At 46.3% G+C, this 17341-nt stretch overlaps 1 protein-coding gene across 5 annotated transcripts in view; it reads left to right on the forward strand.

Annotated features, from left to right (window-relative positions):
• The window catches only part of MAML3 (mastermind like transcriptional coactivator 3), a 460203-nt gene that overhangs the window by 433426 nt on the left and 9436 nt on the right, over positions 1 to 17341 (forward strand). For all 5 annotated transcript variants that reach the window (XM_003587128.6, XM_015475390.3, XM_059876256.1 and 2 more), the window contains exon 3: positions 12987 to 13244. In XM_003587128.6, coding sequence (XP_003587176.1) covers positions 12987 to 13244 — 258 coding nt within the window. The remainder of the gene's footprint in view (positions 1 to 12986; positions 13245 to 17341) is intronic.

Below are 17341 nucleotides of genomic sequence, written 5' to 3' on the forward strand. Positions count from 1 at the left end.
GCATGCATGCTCAGCCGCTTCAGTCGTATCCAGCTCTTTGTAACAGTGTGGACTATAGTCCTCCAGGCTCCTCTGTCCATGGGATTCTCCAGGCAAGAATACTGGAGTGGGTTGCTGTGCCCTCCTCCAGGGGATCCTCCCGACCCAGGGATTGAACCTGTGTCTCCTGCCTCTCCTGCATTGCAGACAGATTTTTTACCACTGAGCCACCGAAGAAGCCCCTTCACCCTGTATAACATAGCCTGCTGCTAAGTCACTTCAGTCGTGTCCGACTCTGTGCGACCCATAAACGGCAGCCCACCAGGCTCTGCCGTCCCTGGGATTCTCCAGGCAAGAACACTGGAGTGGGTTGCCATTGCCTTCTCCAGTATAACATAGCCTAAATAGTCTTAATGAGGTTTAGTTATTTTTGGAGAGGCAAGGAAGGTATAGTATAGTTTAATGAATCCTCTAAATATTGGCCATTTATGTTGTTCCTTTTTCTTTTTTGCTACTCAAAACCATGTGTGCTATTTAAGATAAATCTTTGCACAAAGCTATGAATATTTCCAGGAAATGAGTCCTTTGAAATGGAATTTATGAATCTGATATACTCAAGTCTTTGATCACCCTGTCCCTCCACTCTGTAACCCATTCCCCTGTTGGCTAGCTGAGGCCTGCCGAGACATCGCTTCCTCCAGGAAGTCTTCAGTCCCCTCCCAGGCAGTCGGGTGTTCCCTGGTGAAAGGCCCAGAATTGTGGCTTATGCCACCTCCTCTTCAAAGATGTCATGAGTGGCTCAGAAACTAAGGGCTCCTCCCTCCCCACCAGAATTGTGGACTGCTTGAAAACAAGCAAAGAGACCCTTTTTTTCTTTGCTATTTTAGGTCAATTTAAATACTTTATTTCTTTACAGCATGAGGCTTTATAATATTTATTTGAAGCAATATGTTCATAATAGAAAATTTGAAAGAGTTTAAAAACAAAAATCACTTATAATCCCCAGATAACATGATCGTTCTGTGGCTAGTTTTAGTAACTGCTTTTTCTTCCCCTTTTCAGTATATATTGTAAGAGTTTGTATTATGTGATTAGATAGCCTGAGAACGCATGATTTTTATTGGCTGCCTAGTATTCATGGTATGGATGTACCATAATTTATTTAATCAAGCTCCTATTGTTGCACACTAATGAACATTTAACCAATTTAGAGTTGCTTTGGTGGTGGAATTAATTACAACACAGGGATCAAAAGGACTCTATAATTTACATCAAAGGCAGAGGAAAAGCATAACTCTCAAAGTTGTGTTTCCACTGGAGGAATCTATGGTAACTATGTTCAAAGTACCGATAAGGACAAATGGTATTTTTGTTGTTTTTACCTCCAAGTAAGTCCTTGAAAGTCTGACCTTCTTATGGCTGATGGCACTCTCCCATTTTGCTCTGGATCGCCAACTCTAACCCTTTCTTTCATCTTCAGCGGAAAGTCCGGTAGCCTGGAGAAGCAGTGTGTGACAGGGTTATCTTTTTCCCTCCTCTCTAGTCATATGTGACCTTGATCACATACAACTCACCACAATCAGTTTAGCAAATAGTCTGTTGCAGCTGTGGACCTAGCTCTGTGCTGATGCTGGAAACGTGTGTGCATGCATGCTCAGACACTTCAGTCATGTCCAACTCTTTGTGATCCTATGGACTTTAGCCCACCAGGCACCTTAATCCATGGGATTCTCCAGGCAAGTATACTGGAGTGGGTTGCCATGCCCTCCTTCAGGGGATCTTCCTGACCCAGAGATTGAATTCTGGTCTCCTGCATTGCAAGCAGATTCTTTACTGCTAAGCCACCGGGGAAGCCCCAATGCTGGGAGACCCATAATGAAATCTGTAGACCTTGAAGGAGTGTTGCCATAAGGTAATATCCTACCAGAAAATTCCCGCTTATAAGCATTTAAAAGGGCTTCCCTAGTGGTTCAGCAGGAGAAGGCAATGGCACCTCACTCCAGTACTCTTGCCTGGAGAATCCCATGGATGGAGGAGCCTGGTGGGCTGGCGTCTATGGGGTCGCACAGAGTCGGACACGACTGAAGTGACTTAGCAGCAGCAGCAGCAGCAGTACAGAATCTGCCTACCGGTGCAGAAGACCCAGGATATGTGAGTTCCATCTCTGGGTCGAGAAGATCCCCTGCAGAAGGAAATGGCAACCCACTCCAATATTCTTGCCTGGGGAAATCCTGTGGACAGAAGAGCCCAGCAGGCTATCGTTCATGGGAGTCACAAAGAGTCAGACACAACTTAGCAACAACAACAAAGCATGTGGAAAGTTGGAACTTCCTACCTCTCCACCAGTTACTTAGTAAAAAATAGTGGAACAATCATGTATATATACCATGATCATGAGCATGGAAAATATATTATTGTACTGGGCTGGAAGCTGGGAAGAAACATAGAAACACATCAAAACATGGTTGCCTGTGAGTGTTAAAAATGAAAGTTGCCTTTTAAAAATACTTTTAGACAATACATTTTTTAATACTTATTTTTCTGGCTGCACCGGCTCTTTGTTGCAGCAGGCAGGATCTTAGCTGCAGCACGTGAACTGTTAGTCGTGGCACGTGGGATCTAGTTCCCTGTCCAGGGATGGAACCCAGGCCCCCTGCATCGAGACAATGGAGTTTTAGCCACTGGACCACCAGGGAAGTCCCCTTTCAGACATTATTTTTAAATTTTCCCAATGATTGTGGGGAGGATGAAAATCTGCAAAACATATATTTGTTAAAGAGTCAAAAGTCTGAGTAGGAATGCCATCCTGCTCACTGAGAACCTAGAAAGAAAATCAAGTTTAAAGTCTTAGACCTCATTATCCTAGGAATTGAGCTAGAGCCAGAGACACAGCACTTCCTTCACCCTGACTTTCTAAAGCTGCATGATCAAGAAGTCATAGCAATAATAGTGATAACAAGCTATGTGTTGTGTGGTCAGGACATGCCCGTCACTGGACCCTCGAGTTTCTACCCAAGCCTATTGGGTTCCTCCCCTGCTGCTTCTTAAAAGCGGAACAAAGAACTTTCCTGCACCCACTTAAACAGACTTAGCATTGCACCCCCAAGTTACTGTCCTGCACGTGATAAGCTTGCTAAATTGGTAAACTACCTCAAAACTCAGTCATCTTGGTGACACAGCCGCATCACAAAACAAACTTTTTTATCCAAACTTCCTCAGTAATCTGCTGAAACAGAGATGTTTATATGGGGTGGGTCTATTGGGGCACCACTACGAATTTATTACAAGCAACTCTCCAAACCCACAGTGAAAAATTATTCTGGACAAGGACAAAGAAAGTCTTTAAAAGAAGCCACCATCCTGAAACCAAGTTTCTGCCCTGACACTTGATCAACTTCAAAGAGAATTCTAAGGTTTTATTTTATTTTGTTTCTTCCTTCCATTTCTGGTTGAATGGGCTAATCTTATGCCCTTTCTTTAAATGTCAAAGTTGATACCACAAAGGCATCCTAATTTTGGGTATCAGGCAACATATAAAACATGATGTATATTTTTGTGCTCTTTCAGCTTCATCCTTTGATCCCAATAGAGTGTCTACCTTTTTCTTCTATTCCCATCCCTTTCCCCCACCCCCCCTCCTTCCCATTTCTCTTTACTCCAGAGCCCTCTTGGGTGGTCTGCTCAATTTAGACCAGATGCACATTCTGGTCAGTGGAAAAGTCAGAATCCCAAAGACTGTGGGACATCAGGCAAGTTACTTAACCTCTCAGAGACTCAGATTTTTTGTTTTAATCAACAAAATGAGTTTGATTACACAGATGAAAACACTCCTACAGTAAGGTACCCCATACATGCTAGTTGTCTTCTGTTGTTGCTTTGGGCCTTTTTCATGTCTGAAGAGGGAACTTTCCTCATATCTTAGCTTCCCTACTGTATATCAGACTAGGAGACAGGAAGCCAAGTGGCATTTGATGCTTTCTCCCTGAGCAAAGGAGTTGAACTGGCCTCACCCATTCCTGGATCTTGGCTGCTCCTCAGCCTTCACAGCAGAGCTGCAGGAACACTGACCTTTCTGGAAGAATCACAGCATAGGCTTTTTCCAGAATTCTTAAGCCTATACTGCCTGCACAGCCCTCTGAAAATTAGATCTGTTCCAACTGCAGAAGAATTTGCAATAGAAAGCTAAGTAGCTGGGCACTCTGACTTGCTTTGGAAAGTGCAGGGTTTGTCATCTAATCAGGGCACAGACAGTGCTGATACCCCAGGTTGCAGTCAGTGCTCCTACACCAGGATTATTTGCCCAGTGAGTCTCAAAATATGGGGCACTGTGGTGATTGGTGTGTGTGGTCAGTCGCTCAGTTGTGTCTGACTCTTTGCGACCCCGTGGACTGTAGTTGGCCAGGCTCCTCTGTCCATGGGATTCTCTAGGCAAGAATGTAGGAGTGGGTAGTCATTCCCTTCTCTAGGGGATCTTCCTGACCCAGGGATCAAACTCAGGTCTCCTGCATTGCAGGTGGATTCTTTAACATCTGGGCCACCAGGGAAGCCCTGTGGTTATCCTGGGGCATGTTAAATTGCACCCAGAGACTCTTGTTCTGGAGACCTGGAGTAGAGTCTGAAAATTTGCATTTCTAACAAGCTCCCAGGTTATGCTAATAATGCTGGTCCTAGAACCACACTTTGAGAACCCCTGGTTTAGCCCATCATGGTTCCCCAAAAGCCCACCCCACACTGAAAGTGGAGGAGGTTTTAGCACCTTCTTAGCCATTTTCTCTCTATAGCTCATTCATCCCCAGAGTTTCCTTTGTCAAGGGAGGAGTCCTACTGGATATGATTTCCATTTGAGGAGGTGGGGGTAGAGACCAAGCAGTCAGGTGGCCTCCTGAGCCTGAGAATGCCAACTCACCACCCTGAGCCCCAGGGAGTCCACCCAGCTCCGCAGTGGGTGTCGGATTCTGACACGAAACTGCTGAACTCCTTCCCAGCAAGTGTGGTGTTCTGCGTGAAACGTCAGCTTCGACCTTTGAAAAGACTCCCTCTTTCTGAAACTTAAAACTTGACCAGTACCTTTGCAGGAGAAAGCACCCCGAGAGTGGTGATAGGTTGGACATAGAAGCGGCGTGACATATAAAATCTAGACAAAATTCCATTTGGGCTGTATTTTTTTTTTAATTACTTGACCCGCTTAAGTGTGTGTGTGAAAAGCACAGATTTGTTTTCTGAGACATGCTTTTTGTTTCTATATTAATTTTACTTTTCCCTACCGTGAACAATCCTCCTGTCTCCCCCCATTTCCTCCGGCACCCACTTCCTTCCCAATGACGCTCGGCTAGGAGAGGGTGGCGAAATGCGCTCCGGAGCGCGTAGCGATCTCACCGCTGCGTAGCGGCTCTCAGGCGGAGGACCTGGGGGCCCCTGGGCGGCTCTCCCGGTCCCCTCTGCCCTCCGCGCTACCCCTGCCCGCGCCCGGACCTCCCGGTCGGTTTCTTTGTTAAGAACGCCTGCGCAGAGAGGCATCTTCGGCCCTTCAGGGACGCACGGGTTCCACTCCTGACTTCTCAGTCCCCTAAGGGCTTGTAAGCACAGAGGCTCGAGTCGAGAGGCTAAATTACGCCCCAGGGGGCTTCTTAAGTAAAATCCTAAATTTCATTTAGGTTCTTGGTAAGCCTTTCGATGGCGAAGCCACTAAGCCCAGGCTCGCCCGCCCCCAGCGCTTCCCTCCCCACGCCGGCTTCTTGCAGACTAGGTTACGGGGGAACCCTGTCCCTCTCAGATGGTCCGCCCCTGGGTCTGGAGTACGCCACTGTCCTTACCCTCTCGGGTCGCCACCGCCCCCATCACCTCCCCCAGCTCCCGGTCCTTCCGTTTCCTTGCATAGCCTCCCCCACCCCCCACTTGAAATCTCCCTCCCCTCGGGCTGGAAGCAAAGTCGGTAATAAGAAACCAGTTCAGTGTCAGTCGGATAGAGGGGGGAGATAACCCCAGAGATACACGGCAATGGAGAGAGAACTCGTTTTGTGTAAAGAGGGCCTCGAGTCACCAGGGAATTCCTGGATTGTCTCGGGCTGTCGTGTGTGATGTCCATCACGCCGTGCGAACACCATCTGCTCGGTATTATGCTCTCAGTTGCCAGGCTACCTGCTGTACGCAGTAACACTTGACTGCCTGGCTCCACGCTCGCAGCGTTAGCCCAGACGCGCCGGGCGGGGGGACCGGTGGGGGAGAAAGGCGAGTCATGATTAAGCCATCTGCAGGCTGGGGGCGGGGGGACACGCCGCGCGGGCGGAGCGGGCGGGCTGGCAGGCAGCGAGGACCGGGCTGACACCACCATCTGCTGGGGCAGAGGCAGAACAGCAGCTGTTCCTTGTTCCCCTCCCCGCCCCACCTGAACACCTGAAAAAAGGCTGAAGCCCTGAGCACCCTCCAGCCAGTTCTCCACTGAGCACCCCCCACCCCAGTCTCCATCACCACCCGCAGCCTCCCTTCCAAGGAGCCGGCAGTCTTTCGTTCACTGCCAGCAACCACAGCCCTTCTCACCCGAACAGTATGCATTTCTTGAAAACACATCAGAGACATAAAGCTTCCCTGTGCATAGATTTATAAATAAACAGCTGGCTGCTCTTAAGAGATATTTTTACCACAGCTGTTTTTTGAAGTAGAAAACGGCCTCTTAGGGGGGTAGGTAGGGTGTTTTTTATAACTTCTATCTTTCTCTCCAGCCCATAGAAAATTGCTAAGATTTTTTTTCCTGGAGGAGAAGATACGTAAAATAGATTCATTGGTTTTGATGCCCCCCCTTCCTGTATTTTACTGAAGAGTGAGAGCTTTGGGAAATAATGAAGATCTATGTAGTCAATTGGATTTCTGAGAGGAAGAGATGGAATTAAGATTCTGGGTGGAAGGCAAGGGAGGTCGTTGGGCAGGGGATGGAGTGGAGAACAAGCTAGTAATTAAAACTAAAAATACTGCTTCATTTGGCTTCAAGGCATTACATTTCTGGTGACGAAAGCTCAGCCTGGTTTTCTCTAATTGCACACACAGTGTGTGTCCTCCTTAGAAACAAGAGCTGTGGCTTGAAATCCTGAAATTCGACAGACTATTGCTCATTAAGAACTCTTAGGCTGGAGGTTAAAAGCCACCATGTCATGTGAAACAGCTAATGGCCTCAGCCAGCTCAATTTGTAAGGTGAGTCACTTGGCACAGCTTCACACTTGGCTTACACACCTAAGGCTGGGGCCCTAGCGTCACTTACCCACTGTTGAATGCAGCAGAACTGGTTGGGAGAGGTGTATCCACCTAGGCTCACAGATGTTTCCAATGAAAGGGAGTCCTTTAAAAATGCACACAGCCCTCCTGCCTCTCGGGGTTCCATTCAAGTCGCTGCAGGGAAATCGGTCTTCAGGTCTTCAGTGAGAAACCTGAAGGCAGAATCTTTGAGAGGGAATCATTTGGGGAAATACATATCCTGGGAGGTAATAACCAAACTTTCCCTTTGGGAAGGGTTTTTCCCACTGTGCTTTTGAAGTACAGCACCACCCCCAGCCCCATCTGAAAGTACAGCATTCCAATGAAATCTTTCCTAAGCAGAAATGGCCTGCAGTGAGTAAGCAAACACCTTAGGACACCTCTTGCCAAGAGTGTGCAGAATAAATAGAGATAAAACACAGATGCTCACAGAGTTCAAAGCTGTGGCGACTTGATGCTGAGATGCTGAGTGTAGTTCCTGGGGGAGGAGCTTGGTGGCGCCACTCTCACAGATGGGGGTGCCTGCTGTCTCTATAATGACTCTCCGCAAAACGAACTCTGATGATATTTTAGATTTTCACCTTTTTCTATAAACTCTAAAATCCTCTTCAGATGTCTCCTGGTTAGCAAAACCAGATACTAGTGTAGGTCTTCTGTAAAAGCTAAGTGGCATAAAGTGAACTTTTGAAAAGTGGGTGATACCTATATTTATTTTTGGTCCAGGAAGACAGGGACTAGAAGTGCTGAGATGAATCTAGGTCCCCACCTCATTCGCCTCTCCCTTTCTTTCTGGGTGGAGAGAAGCCTGGGAAAGCAACTCATCACTACTTACCACTTCTGGGCAAGCTCACCAGGTACTTGTGGGCTGATCTTATAGGACAAGAATATCTCAAAGTGCACAAAGACAATGGGGCCAGCCCACACCAGACCTCTCATAAAATCAAGCTGAAGAAAACTTGATCTCCCCCTGGGTCTCATTTTCTTTTCCCACTGTCTCCTCCTTATCAAAACTGGAGATTTCAAATATGCTTAAATACTCAGAAAAAAAAAAACCCTGTATATCTGTATTTTCGCTGATTGCTTAACTGTCTGTTGTGTGAATTCCTTTGTTAAAGTGTTAAGTCAGTTGGCCATTTGTCTCCAAAGGTGGCAAGAAACAGCTTTATCCCACTGGAAGAAAGGGTTTGGGAAACAGGCAGCAAGTTTAGGGGGAAAAGAAAAGAGTAAAATATCTCGATCTCTGCAGGGATTAGTCTTAAAGTAAACTTTTTGGGAGCATAAAGTTTCAGGCATTTTGAATATGCCGTATTTTTATTAACATAAATATTTCATAACTCTCTACCTTTTCATTATCTGTATACAGAGAAAATACACAAGGACAATAAGTTTTAACTTCAGCAATATCACACTTACGTTTGAAAACTAGAACACAGTGTATTTGTGGGACAGATACTGTATATTTAGTTTACAAGCAATTCTTAGGTGCAGTCTTGGCACCATGGACCCATCGTCCAGGAAAAACCTGTACTTATGAAAAGAATACTGAATTTAGTCTCAGAATCAATGTTTCAGTTCTGTGAGTGCTGATTCTTCCCTTTACTAACTGTGTGGCCTGGGCCACCACACTAACCAGAGCTTTTAAAAAAAAAAATTTTTTTTTAATTTTATAGAAGTATAATTGATTTACATTGTTGTATTTCATTTCTGCTGTATAGCAAAGTGACTCATATATATATATATATTCACACACACATTCTTTTCATATTCTTTTCCATTCTTTTCCATAGTTCCCTGTGCTATACAGTAGGACTTTATGTATATATATGCTTATCCATCCTATATATAATAGATTGCATCTGCTAATCCCAAACTCCCAGTCTCTCCCTCCTCAACCAGTCTCCCCTTGGCAACCACAAGTCTGCTCTCTGTATCTGTAAATCTGTTTTTGTTTCATAAATATATTTATTTATGCCACAGTTTAGATCCCACATATAAGTGATGTGATGTTATTTGTCTCTCTCTGCCTGACTGACTTAGTATGATAATCTCTTGGTCCATCCATGTTGCTGCAGGGGCAATATTTCAGTCCTTTTTGTCACTGAAGGAAATGGCAGCCCACTCCAGTGTTCTTGTCTGGAGAATCCCAGGGGTGGGGGAGCCTGGTGGGCTGCCGTCTCTGGGGTCACACAGAGTCGGACATGACTGAAGTGACTTAGCAGCAGCAGCAGCATTCTATCATATATATGTGCCGCATCTTTATCCATTCATCTGTAGATTTAGGTTGTTTAGATTTGGGTTGCTTCCACGTCCGGGCGGTTGTGAATAGTGCTGCTATGATCACAGGGTTGCATGTATCTTTTCGAATTACAGTTTTATCTGGGTATATGTCCAGGAGTGGGATTGCTTGATCATCAGTTCAGTTCAGTCCCTCAGTCGTGTCCGACTCTTTTCGACCCCATGAATCACAGCACGCCAGGCCTCCCTGTCCATCACCAACTCCCCGGAGTTCACTCAGACTCACGTCCATCGAGTCAGTGATGCCATCCAGCCATCTCATCCTCTGTCGTCCCCTTCTCCTCCTGCCCCCAATCCCTCCCAGCATCAGAGTCTTTTCCAATGAGTCAACTCTTCGCATGAGGTGGCCAAAGTACTGGAGTTTCAGCTTTAGCATCATTTCTTCCAAAGAAATCCCAGGGCTGATCTCCTTCAGAATGGACTGGTTGGATCTCCTTGCAGTCCAAGGGACTCTCAGGAGTCTTCTCCAACACCACACTTCAAAAGCATCAATTCTTCGGCACTCAGCCTTCTTCACAGTCCCACTCTCACATCCATACATGACCACAGGAAAAACCATAGCCTTGACTAGACGGACCTTAGTTGGCAAAGTAATGTCTCTGCTTTTGAATATACTATCTAGGTTGGTCATAACTTTCCTTCCAAGGAGTAAGCATCTTTGAATTTCATGGCTGTAGTCACCATCTTTAGTGATTTTGGAGCCCAGAAAAATAAAGTCTGACACTGTTTCCACTGTTTCCCCATCTATTTCCCATGAAGTGATGGGACTGGATGCCATGACCTTTGTTTTCTGAATGTTGAGCTTTAGGCCAACTTTTTCACTCTCCACTTTCACTTTCATCAAGAGGCTTTTGAGTTCCTCTTCACTTTCTGCCATAAGGGTGGTGTCATCTGCATATCTGAGGTTATTGATATTTCTCCCGGCAATCTTGATTCCAGCTTGTGCTTCTTCCAGTCCAGCGTTTCTCATGATGTACTCTGCATAGAAGTTAAATAAGCAGGGTGACAATATACAGCCTTAACGTACTCCTTTTCCTATTTGATCATATGGCAACTCTATTGTTAGTTTAGCGCTTCTAACTCAACCTTCTTGAGCTGTTGTTACCTGGGTGAGAGGAGGAGTAGGTTTTTGTTTGGCTTCTTGGTGCTTGTTTTGTTTTGTTTGGATACTGGAGGGAGGGAAGAAGATCCAACACAATTCTATATTTTGAGAGGAAACTCCCCTCAGGGTTGACTCTATTGACACTGAAGAGGAAGAAAAGTGAAAAGAGAACAAACATTAAAATCCAGTTTGCAGTTTTCCATTTAGGATGGCTCATAGGAGGCAGATAAAATTCATGTTGTTCACAAAGCAGGCTTGTTGAATGCATTAATAAAGGAATGCATTAATAGTGATGGAAATACCATGGCAAATAGAAGTAATATATAAAATTTGATAACTACTAAGCATCCATTTAAGGTAGTCACTTTTGTGTATACATCTTTATAACCTTAATTTCCTTCACCACGTATAACTGGGACTAATAACCAGCGTGAAAAACTGAGTATCTAGATTTTACAATGAGGAAGTCTTTCTTAAAAATCCAGTCTAACTGCCTAAAAAATGTTTGATGTAGATTTATTCACATTTGTCTCTCCTGATCTAAGTCTCATAACTGTCCCTCACAAAATGACTGTGTATGTCCTTATACGTGTATCCATTTAATTTGTATACTTCTCAGACAGCAGCTTCTGTTTGTTCAGATTAATTACTTGAAACTTGAATGAATTAAAGGGAATCTTTCTGCAGAATGGGCTTCCCTGGTGGCTCAGAGGGTAAAGCGTCTGCCTGCAATGCGAGAGACTGGGGTTCGAACCCTGGGTTGGGAAGATTCCCTGGAGAAGGAAATGGCAACCCACTCCAGTATTGTTGCCTGGAGAATCCCTTGGATGGAGGAGCCTGATGGGCTACAGTCCATGGGGTCACAAATACTTGGACACAATTCAGCGACTTCACTTCACTTCACACTTTTCTGCAGAATGATCAGATAATACTTTGCCATTACGAGGTGTGCTTGGTAGAATGAACAGGAAAGGAAGCATCAAGAAACTACATCTTATGGCCACACGCCTACTTTTCCCATCAGCTGTCTTTTCCCCGTGGTCTACACCATTGGGTTGTTACTTCCCCTTGAGCACAGTCTCGGAGGAGTCACCTGGGCTGTGTATGAGGGGTTCCCTATCTCCTGTTCCTTAAAGACTGGTCCTTAAAATTTGACATCCTTTGACTGACATAATTATTGAATCTAGAGACCCAGTTCAACCCCCAACATTTAAATTATCTCAGACACCTGAGACTCAATTCTGTTTTTATAGATGTTGCTGCTGTGGCTAAGTCGCTTCAGTCGTGTCTGACTCTGTGCGACCCCATAGACGGCAGCCCACCAGACTCCCCCGTCCCTGGGATTCTCCAGGCAAGAACACTGGAGTGGGTTGCCATTTCCTTCTCCATTGCATCAAAGTGAAAAGTGAAAGTGAAGTCGCTCAGTCGTGTCCGACTCTTAGCGACCCCATGGACTGCAGCCTACCAGGCTCCTCAGTCCGTGGGATTTTCCAGGCAAGAGTACTGGAGTGGGGTGCCATTGCTTTAAAGATATTAGGAGATTCCATATCTTTGGTCAGTGTGACACATTCCTAATTCTCCCCATCAACAATTCTCACTAGCAGGATTTTTTTTTTTTATATGTCAGAGCTTTCAAATGTCACAGTTAATTAGAATTTCATCAAATAGCAGTTCTGCTGATTAATCAATTCCAGCAGCATTCTATAAATGTCTCTCCTACTAACTAAGTAGCCCATTTTGGCCAGGCAGGCAAGGATGAAGAGGTGGTCAGGCTGCCTCCTATTAGACTGAAAATGAGCCCCACCTGAGGGCTTATTCCCTTTCCTTTGGAGGAACACCGATGGTTAGCTGAAAATGCAATTCTTATTCTTTAGCCAATCCTATCAGAAACAGGGGCTTCCCAGGTGGCTCAGTGGTAAAGAATCTGCCTGCAATGGAAGAGATTTAAGAAACATGGGTGCCATTCCCCAGTTGGGAAGATCCCCCTGGAGCAGGAAATGGCAACCCACTCCAGTATTCTTGCCTGGAAAAAATCCCATGGACAGAAGAGCCTGGGTGGCTACAGTCCCTGGGGTCGTAAACAGTTGACTCGACTTAGTGACTAAGCAGCAACATCAGAAACAGACTGGGCCTGGCCTCAGATTTCGCAGAGCCATTACTGGCCCCCTTTAGCCTCTCCAGCCCCACTGTGTTAAAAGATTGGAGGACTGCTGTGTTCTCTTTATGGAAATGTAATATGTGCCACTAGGGATCCCGTAGGGAGGGAATACCCCATGCCCCATCCCCTGTGCTTTCGTTCAGATGTGAAGTCACCACATTCACTTCTCTTCTCTCTTCTCTTCCCTTCTCTCCCTGTCCTACCAGGAGCAGCACCCAGTGGGGCTTCCCCGGAGCACGGGCCCTATGCAGTCCTCTGTGCCCCCGGGCTCAGGAGGCATGGTCTCCGGACCGGGGCCCGCGGGGCCAGGCTTCCTGGGCAGCCAGCCCCAGACAGTCCTCATGAAGCAGATGCTCATTGACCAGCGGGCCCAGCTGATGGAGCAGCAGAAACAACAGTTCCTGCGGGAGCAGAGGCAGCAGCAGCAGCAACAGCAACAGCAGCAGCAGATTCTCACAGAGCAGGTAACTCACGCCTATGGTGGGCTTCGTGCGATTCGAAAACAGTTCTTCAGGGCCTGGTGTCTGTGAACGAGTCTCAGGTCTCGTCCTCCAGCAAGAAAGTCACTGGCCAGCACTTGCCGAGACTACAGAAGAGCCTGCAGAATGTAGACCTTTCCATTAGTTAGGTTTTTTTCTTAGAATGAATTGGTTTGTTCTGAAAAGACAGGCTTCAGCCATGCATTTGAAGACCCCCTTGCCAGAGACCTGTCTTCAAGTCTGGCTTTTTGCTTCTTGCTTCTGGTACCGGGGTCTGTGGAATCAGCATGGGGGTGGCGAGGGTAGAAGGGAGCTGGCTTATATTCTTCGTAAATTCTGATATTCCCAGCGGGAAGAAAAAAGAAATTAATTCAGAGAACTTTGTTTCTTGGAGGAAAGAGTCAGAAGGGGGGATTGAGAAGAATTCTCACAGCGTTGGTCATGAACAATGGAACGGGAACAATTGCAGAATAATAGGGCCCACAGAACTACTTGGAAACCTGAACTCCGGGTCACAGAAAGGGTGCAAACTTGAGAAAAATTCCCAGCAGCTTTGAAAACAGCTCAGGAAATCTTTGAGTTAAAGGCCTAACACAGAGAAAGCTTTACCTGAGGCGTCTTTGACCACCGTTGACACATAATTCCTCCAGCTTTGAAAGGAAGCCTTGCCGTGGGCTGCTCCTCTGAGTTTCAGTGTGTTTTGTTTTTCAAGAGGCCCTTGACTTATTTCGTGTTATCCTGAGAGAGGCTGAAGGTCTTCCATCTAGGCCGTCCCTAGATGGCTCCAGTGGGGGGTCTGACCCATGCATCTTGTCCTTCTGTTATAGGAGCCATGAGGTTATTGTCTACGGCTCAAGGTCCAATTACCCTTCTAGAATGTTCCTAATAGGATCAGAATTTTGGACATTTATCAAGCATCTCCACCACGCCATATCTATACAAGATGCTGTGTAGGACCAGAGGCACGTTGAGGTCCTTAGTGACCAAGAGCACATTCAAAGTAACCAGTCATCCCCCCAAACGAAAAATTGTCCTGTTGAGCACAGTTCACTTAGCTTCCCTTTTTCACTTTTGTTCTTGAACAGCTGTGTAATTATCTCCCTTTTTACCAAGGTCAGTCAGCCACCTGGCAGCTCTTGTACAAACAAACCTCTGTCCCTCTCACCCTGCGGAAGGTGTGTGACAAGGAACCACACTCATGTCTCTCAGACAGTGATAAATGGGGCTACCGAGGGGAACGAGAGCAAGCTGGGCTTTGCAAATCCTCCCCTCAGCCAAGCCTAGGCAATTTCAGATGTGCCTGATCCTTTAAGTGACTGTCTTTGATGGGTGTGCTGTGACCATGGCACAAAGGGGAGTCAGGATAACCAGGCCAAACTTGGCTGTGCCAGGCCAGGGATGTCCCTGCTCCGTGAGACCAGCCAAGCCCAGGATGAGGAAGGAGGTGGAAAGAAGAAGAGCCACCGAGGATGGTGCCCACAGACCACTGGGCGAGAGAGTGCGGGACCCTTCAGAACCCAGGATACAGAAAACAGACACAGGGCTCCTCAGAAAAGCTGGGAAATGAGAAATTGCAAGAAAAAGAGAGAGAGTGTGTGTGTAATTCCGTAATGACTGTGTGTACCAAGAGCTGAAGAGCGACCAAAAGAACAATTTACACTGGGCCACATCTTTTGCTTGTGGTATGATTCTGGCAAAACAAACCACTTCACTCTCTCATCTGCCAAATAGATTTCCCTATTTCCCAGCCTTCTTCCCGATGTTCTCATGAGTCATGTGTATAAAACCCTTAGGAAACAGCACAAGGTGGGGCTCTGTCACATGACTCTGGTGTCACGGAATGTGACGTAAGAGCTGCAGCCACAGGAGCCAGCCGTCCTGTGGGACTGGCCAGAACTGAGGCAGAGGGATGGAGCATGCCGCCTGCGCCTGGGGACAGTGCTTATTGATGCACCTACCTGGGGGTCTACACTCTCGAGGATGGATGAGGCCATATCAACGCCAAGCTGATTTTCTTGGTCCCTACAGCAGCAGAGAAAGTATCCTGCTGCTGCTGCTAAGTCACTTCAGCCGTGTCCGACTCTGTGGGACCCCATAGATGGCAGCCCACCAGGCTTCCCCATGCCTGGGATTCTCCAGGCAGGAACACTGGAGTGGGTTGCCATTTCCTTCTCCAATGCATGAAAGTGAAAAGTGAAAGTGAAGTCGCTCAGTCGTGTCTGACTCTTAGCGACCCCATGGACTGCAGCCTCCCAGGCTCCTCCGTCCATGGGATTTTCCAGGCAGGAGTACTGGAGTAGGGTGCCATCGCCTTCTCTGAGAAAGTATTCTAACATTTTCAACTTTGCCAGCAGCATACTGGGAACACATGGGTTTCCCCGAAAGGACATGGGAGGGAAAACAGAAAGATTGGGGATCTTGCATATCTTTGGGAACATTCAGATGGTTCTCAGTGGACTTAGAAATCAGAACAGAACAAGTAGAAACCAGGCGTGAGTTAACATTTAATGCATTTTTCTCAGAGCACAGAGCGTGTCAGCTGCCATCCGTTCACTAAGGTTCAGTGGAACCTGGAATTGTAGATCTGAAAGAAATGTTAATCATTAAGTCTCTTTATTTTACACATGAGGAAAAGTGAGGCAGGGGAAGCTTACATGATTTTTTTTTAGAAATCGCAGAGCTAGAGAGAGCCAGAGACTGGACTGGCACCTTGGGTCCCCTGATTCCTGACCCACAATCCACCACCCCAGGCTACTTCAGGGCTTATACCCATTTGTAGATGAGACACTAAAATTCTTACATAATATGGGAAGTTTGGCTTCAGAGAAGCTTTTAAATGCTCAGCTTACTTTCAATAATGTTCTTAGATTGCTGCCTAAAAGATTAGCATGGTTTCTTGTCTATGCTGTGTCTACACAATTAATTCATTTCAACAGCACAACACCACGGTAGGCACTACAGGACAGGGTGAACAGAGGCCGTTCTTTTCTTCAGTTGCCCGAGTGCTGGCTGGCCTTGTCAACAAAAAGAAAAAAAGAAAAGAAAGAAAAAGAAAATTATAGAGCTGCCCAGGAACAAAAAGCAAGAGAAAAAAAATAGAAATAAACACATGTGTTAAGAAGTGGTCAACGTGTGTTATTTTTATAATGAACACTCTAAAGAGCAGAGCCCTGGCTGTTTGTTTTTCTAGCCCTTGCAGATGAAAGGTGCTTAATGAATATTCCACGGCTGCAGAGGAGGTTAAATGACACCCCGAAGGTCACCCAGCTACTTGACATTAGACCCAGAACGAAAACCCCTTTCTTTGCTCTTTCCACCTCATTCTTATTTTCTCTCCCTTTTCACATTCAGCATGATAATGATACACAGTAGCCTCCCCAGTATATTGGTAACAGCACTGGCAGTACAGAAGCCCCCTGACTGCAAGAAGAAAAACTAAAACAGGCCTCGTGGTTCCTGGTGTATGCGGAATCCCACACGGTTCCCTCAAGGCATTAGATGCTGTATTTTTGACTCATGGAGATGTATTTTGCAGGCAGTGTGACACCCTGGGACTAAAATGAGGCTTTTTTTAAAATAGTCCCTGAGAATCCCATCTTCCTATACCCGAAGCATCTATTTTAGGTCATTAAAAATTAGTTGCTTGTCTGTTTGAGCTCAGTCCCCACGATGCTGAGAAAGTCATGCAGCTGATACTGAAAAAGCAAAGTCAGAACTGCCTCCCTGGGCTCCCTTGGTGGCTCAGTGGTAAAGAATCTGCCTGCCGATGCAGGAGACATGGGTTTGATCATGGAGCAACTAAGCCCGTGCGTTGCAACTATTGAACCTGTGCCCTAGAGCCCAGGAACCGCAACTACTGTGCCCAGGTGCTGCAGCTACTGAAGCCCTCTTGCCCAAGAGCCTGTGCTCTGCAACAGGAGAAACCGCTGCCATGAGGAGCCCGCTCACCAAAACTAGAGAGAAGCCAGTGCAGCAACAACAACCAAGCACCACCAAAAATAAGTAAAATTATTTTTTAAAAAAACTGCCTGGGTGACTACACATCCCTTTTAAGCCAGCAAGACCACACAGCAGACATGCCA

The sequence above is a fragment of the Bos taurus genome, chromosome 17, assembly GCF_002263795.3.
Source record: "Bos taurus isolate L1 Dominette 01449 registration number 42190680 breed Hereford chromosome 17, ARS-UCD2.0, whole genome shotgun sequence".
NCBI classification, from domain to species: domain Eukaryota; kingdom Metazoa; phylum Chordata; class Mammalia; order Artiodactyla; family Bovidae; genus Bos; species Bos taurus.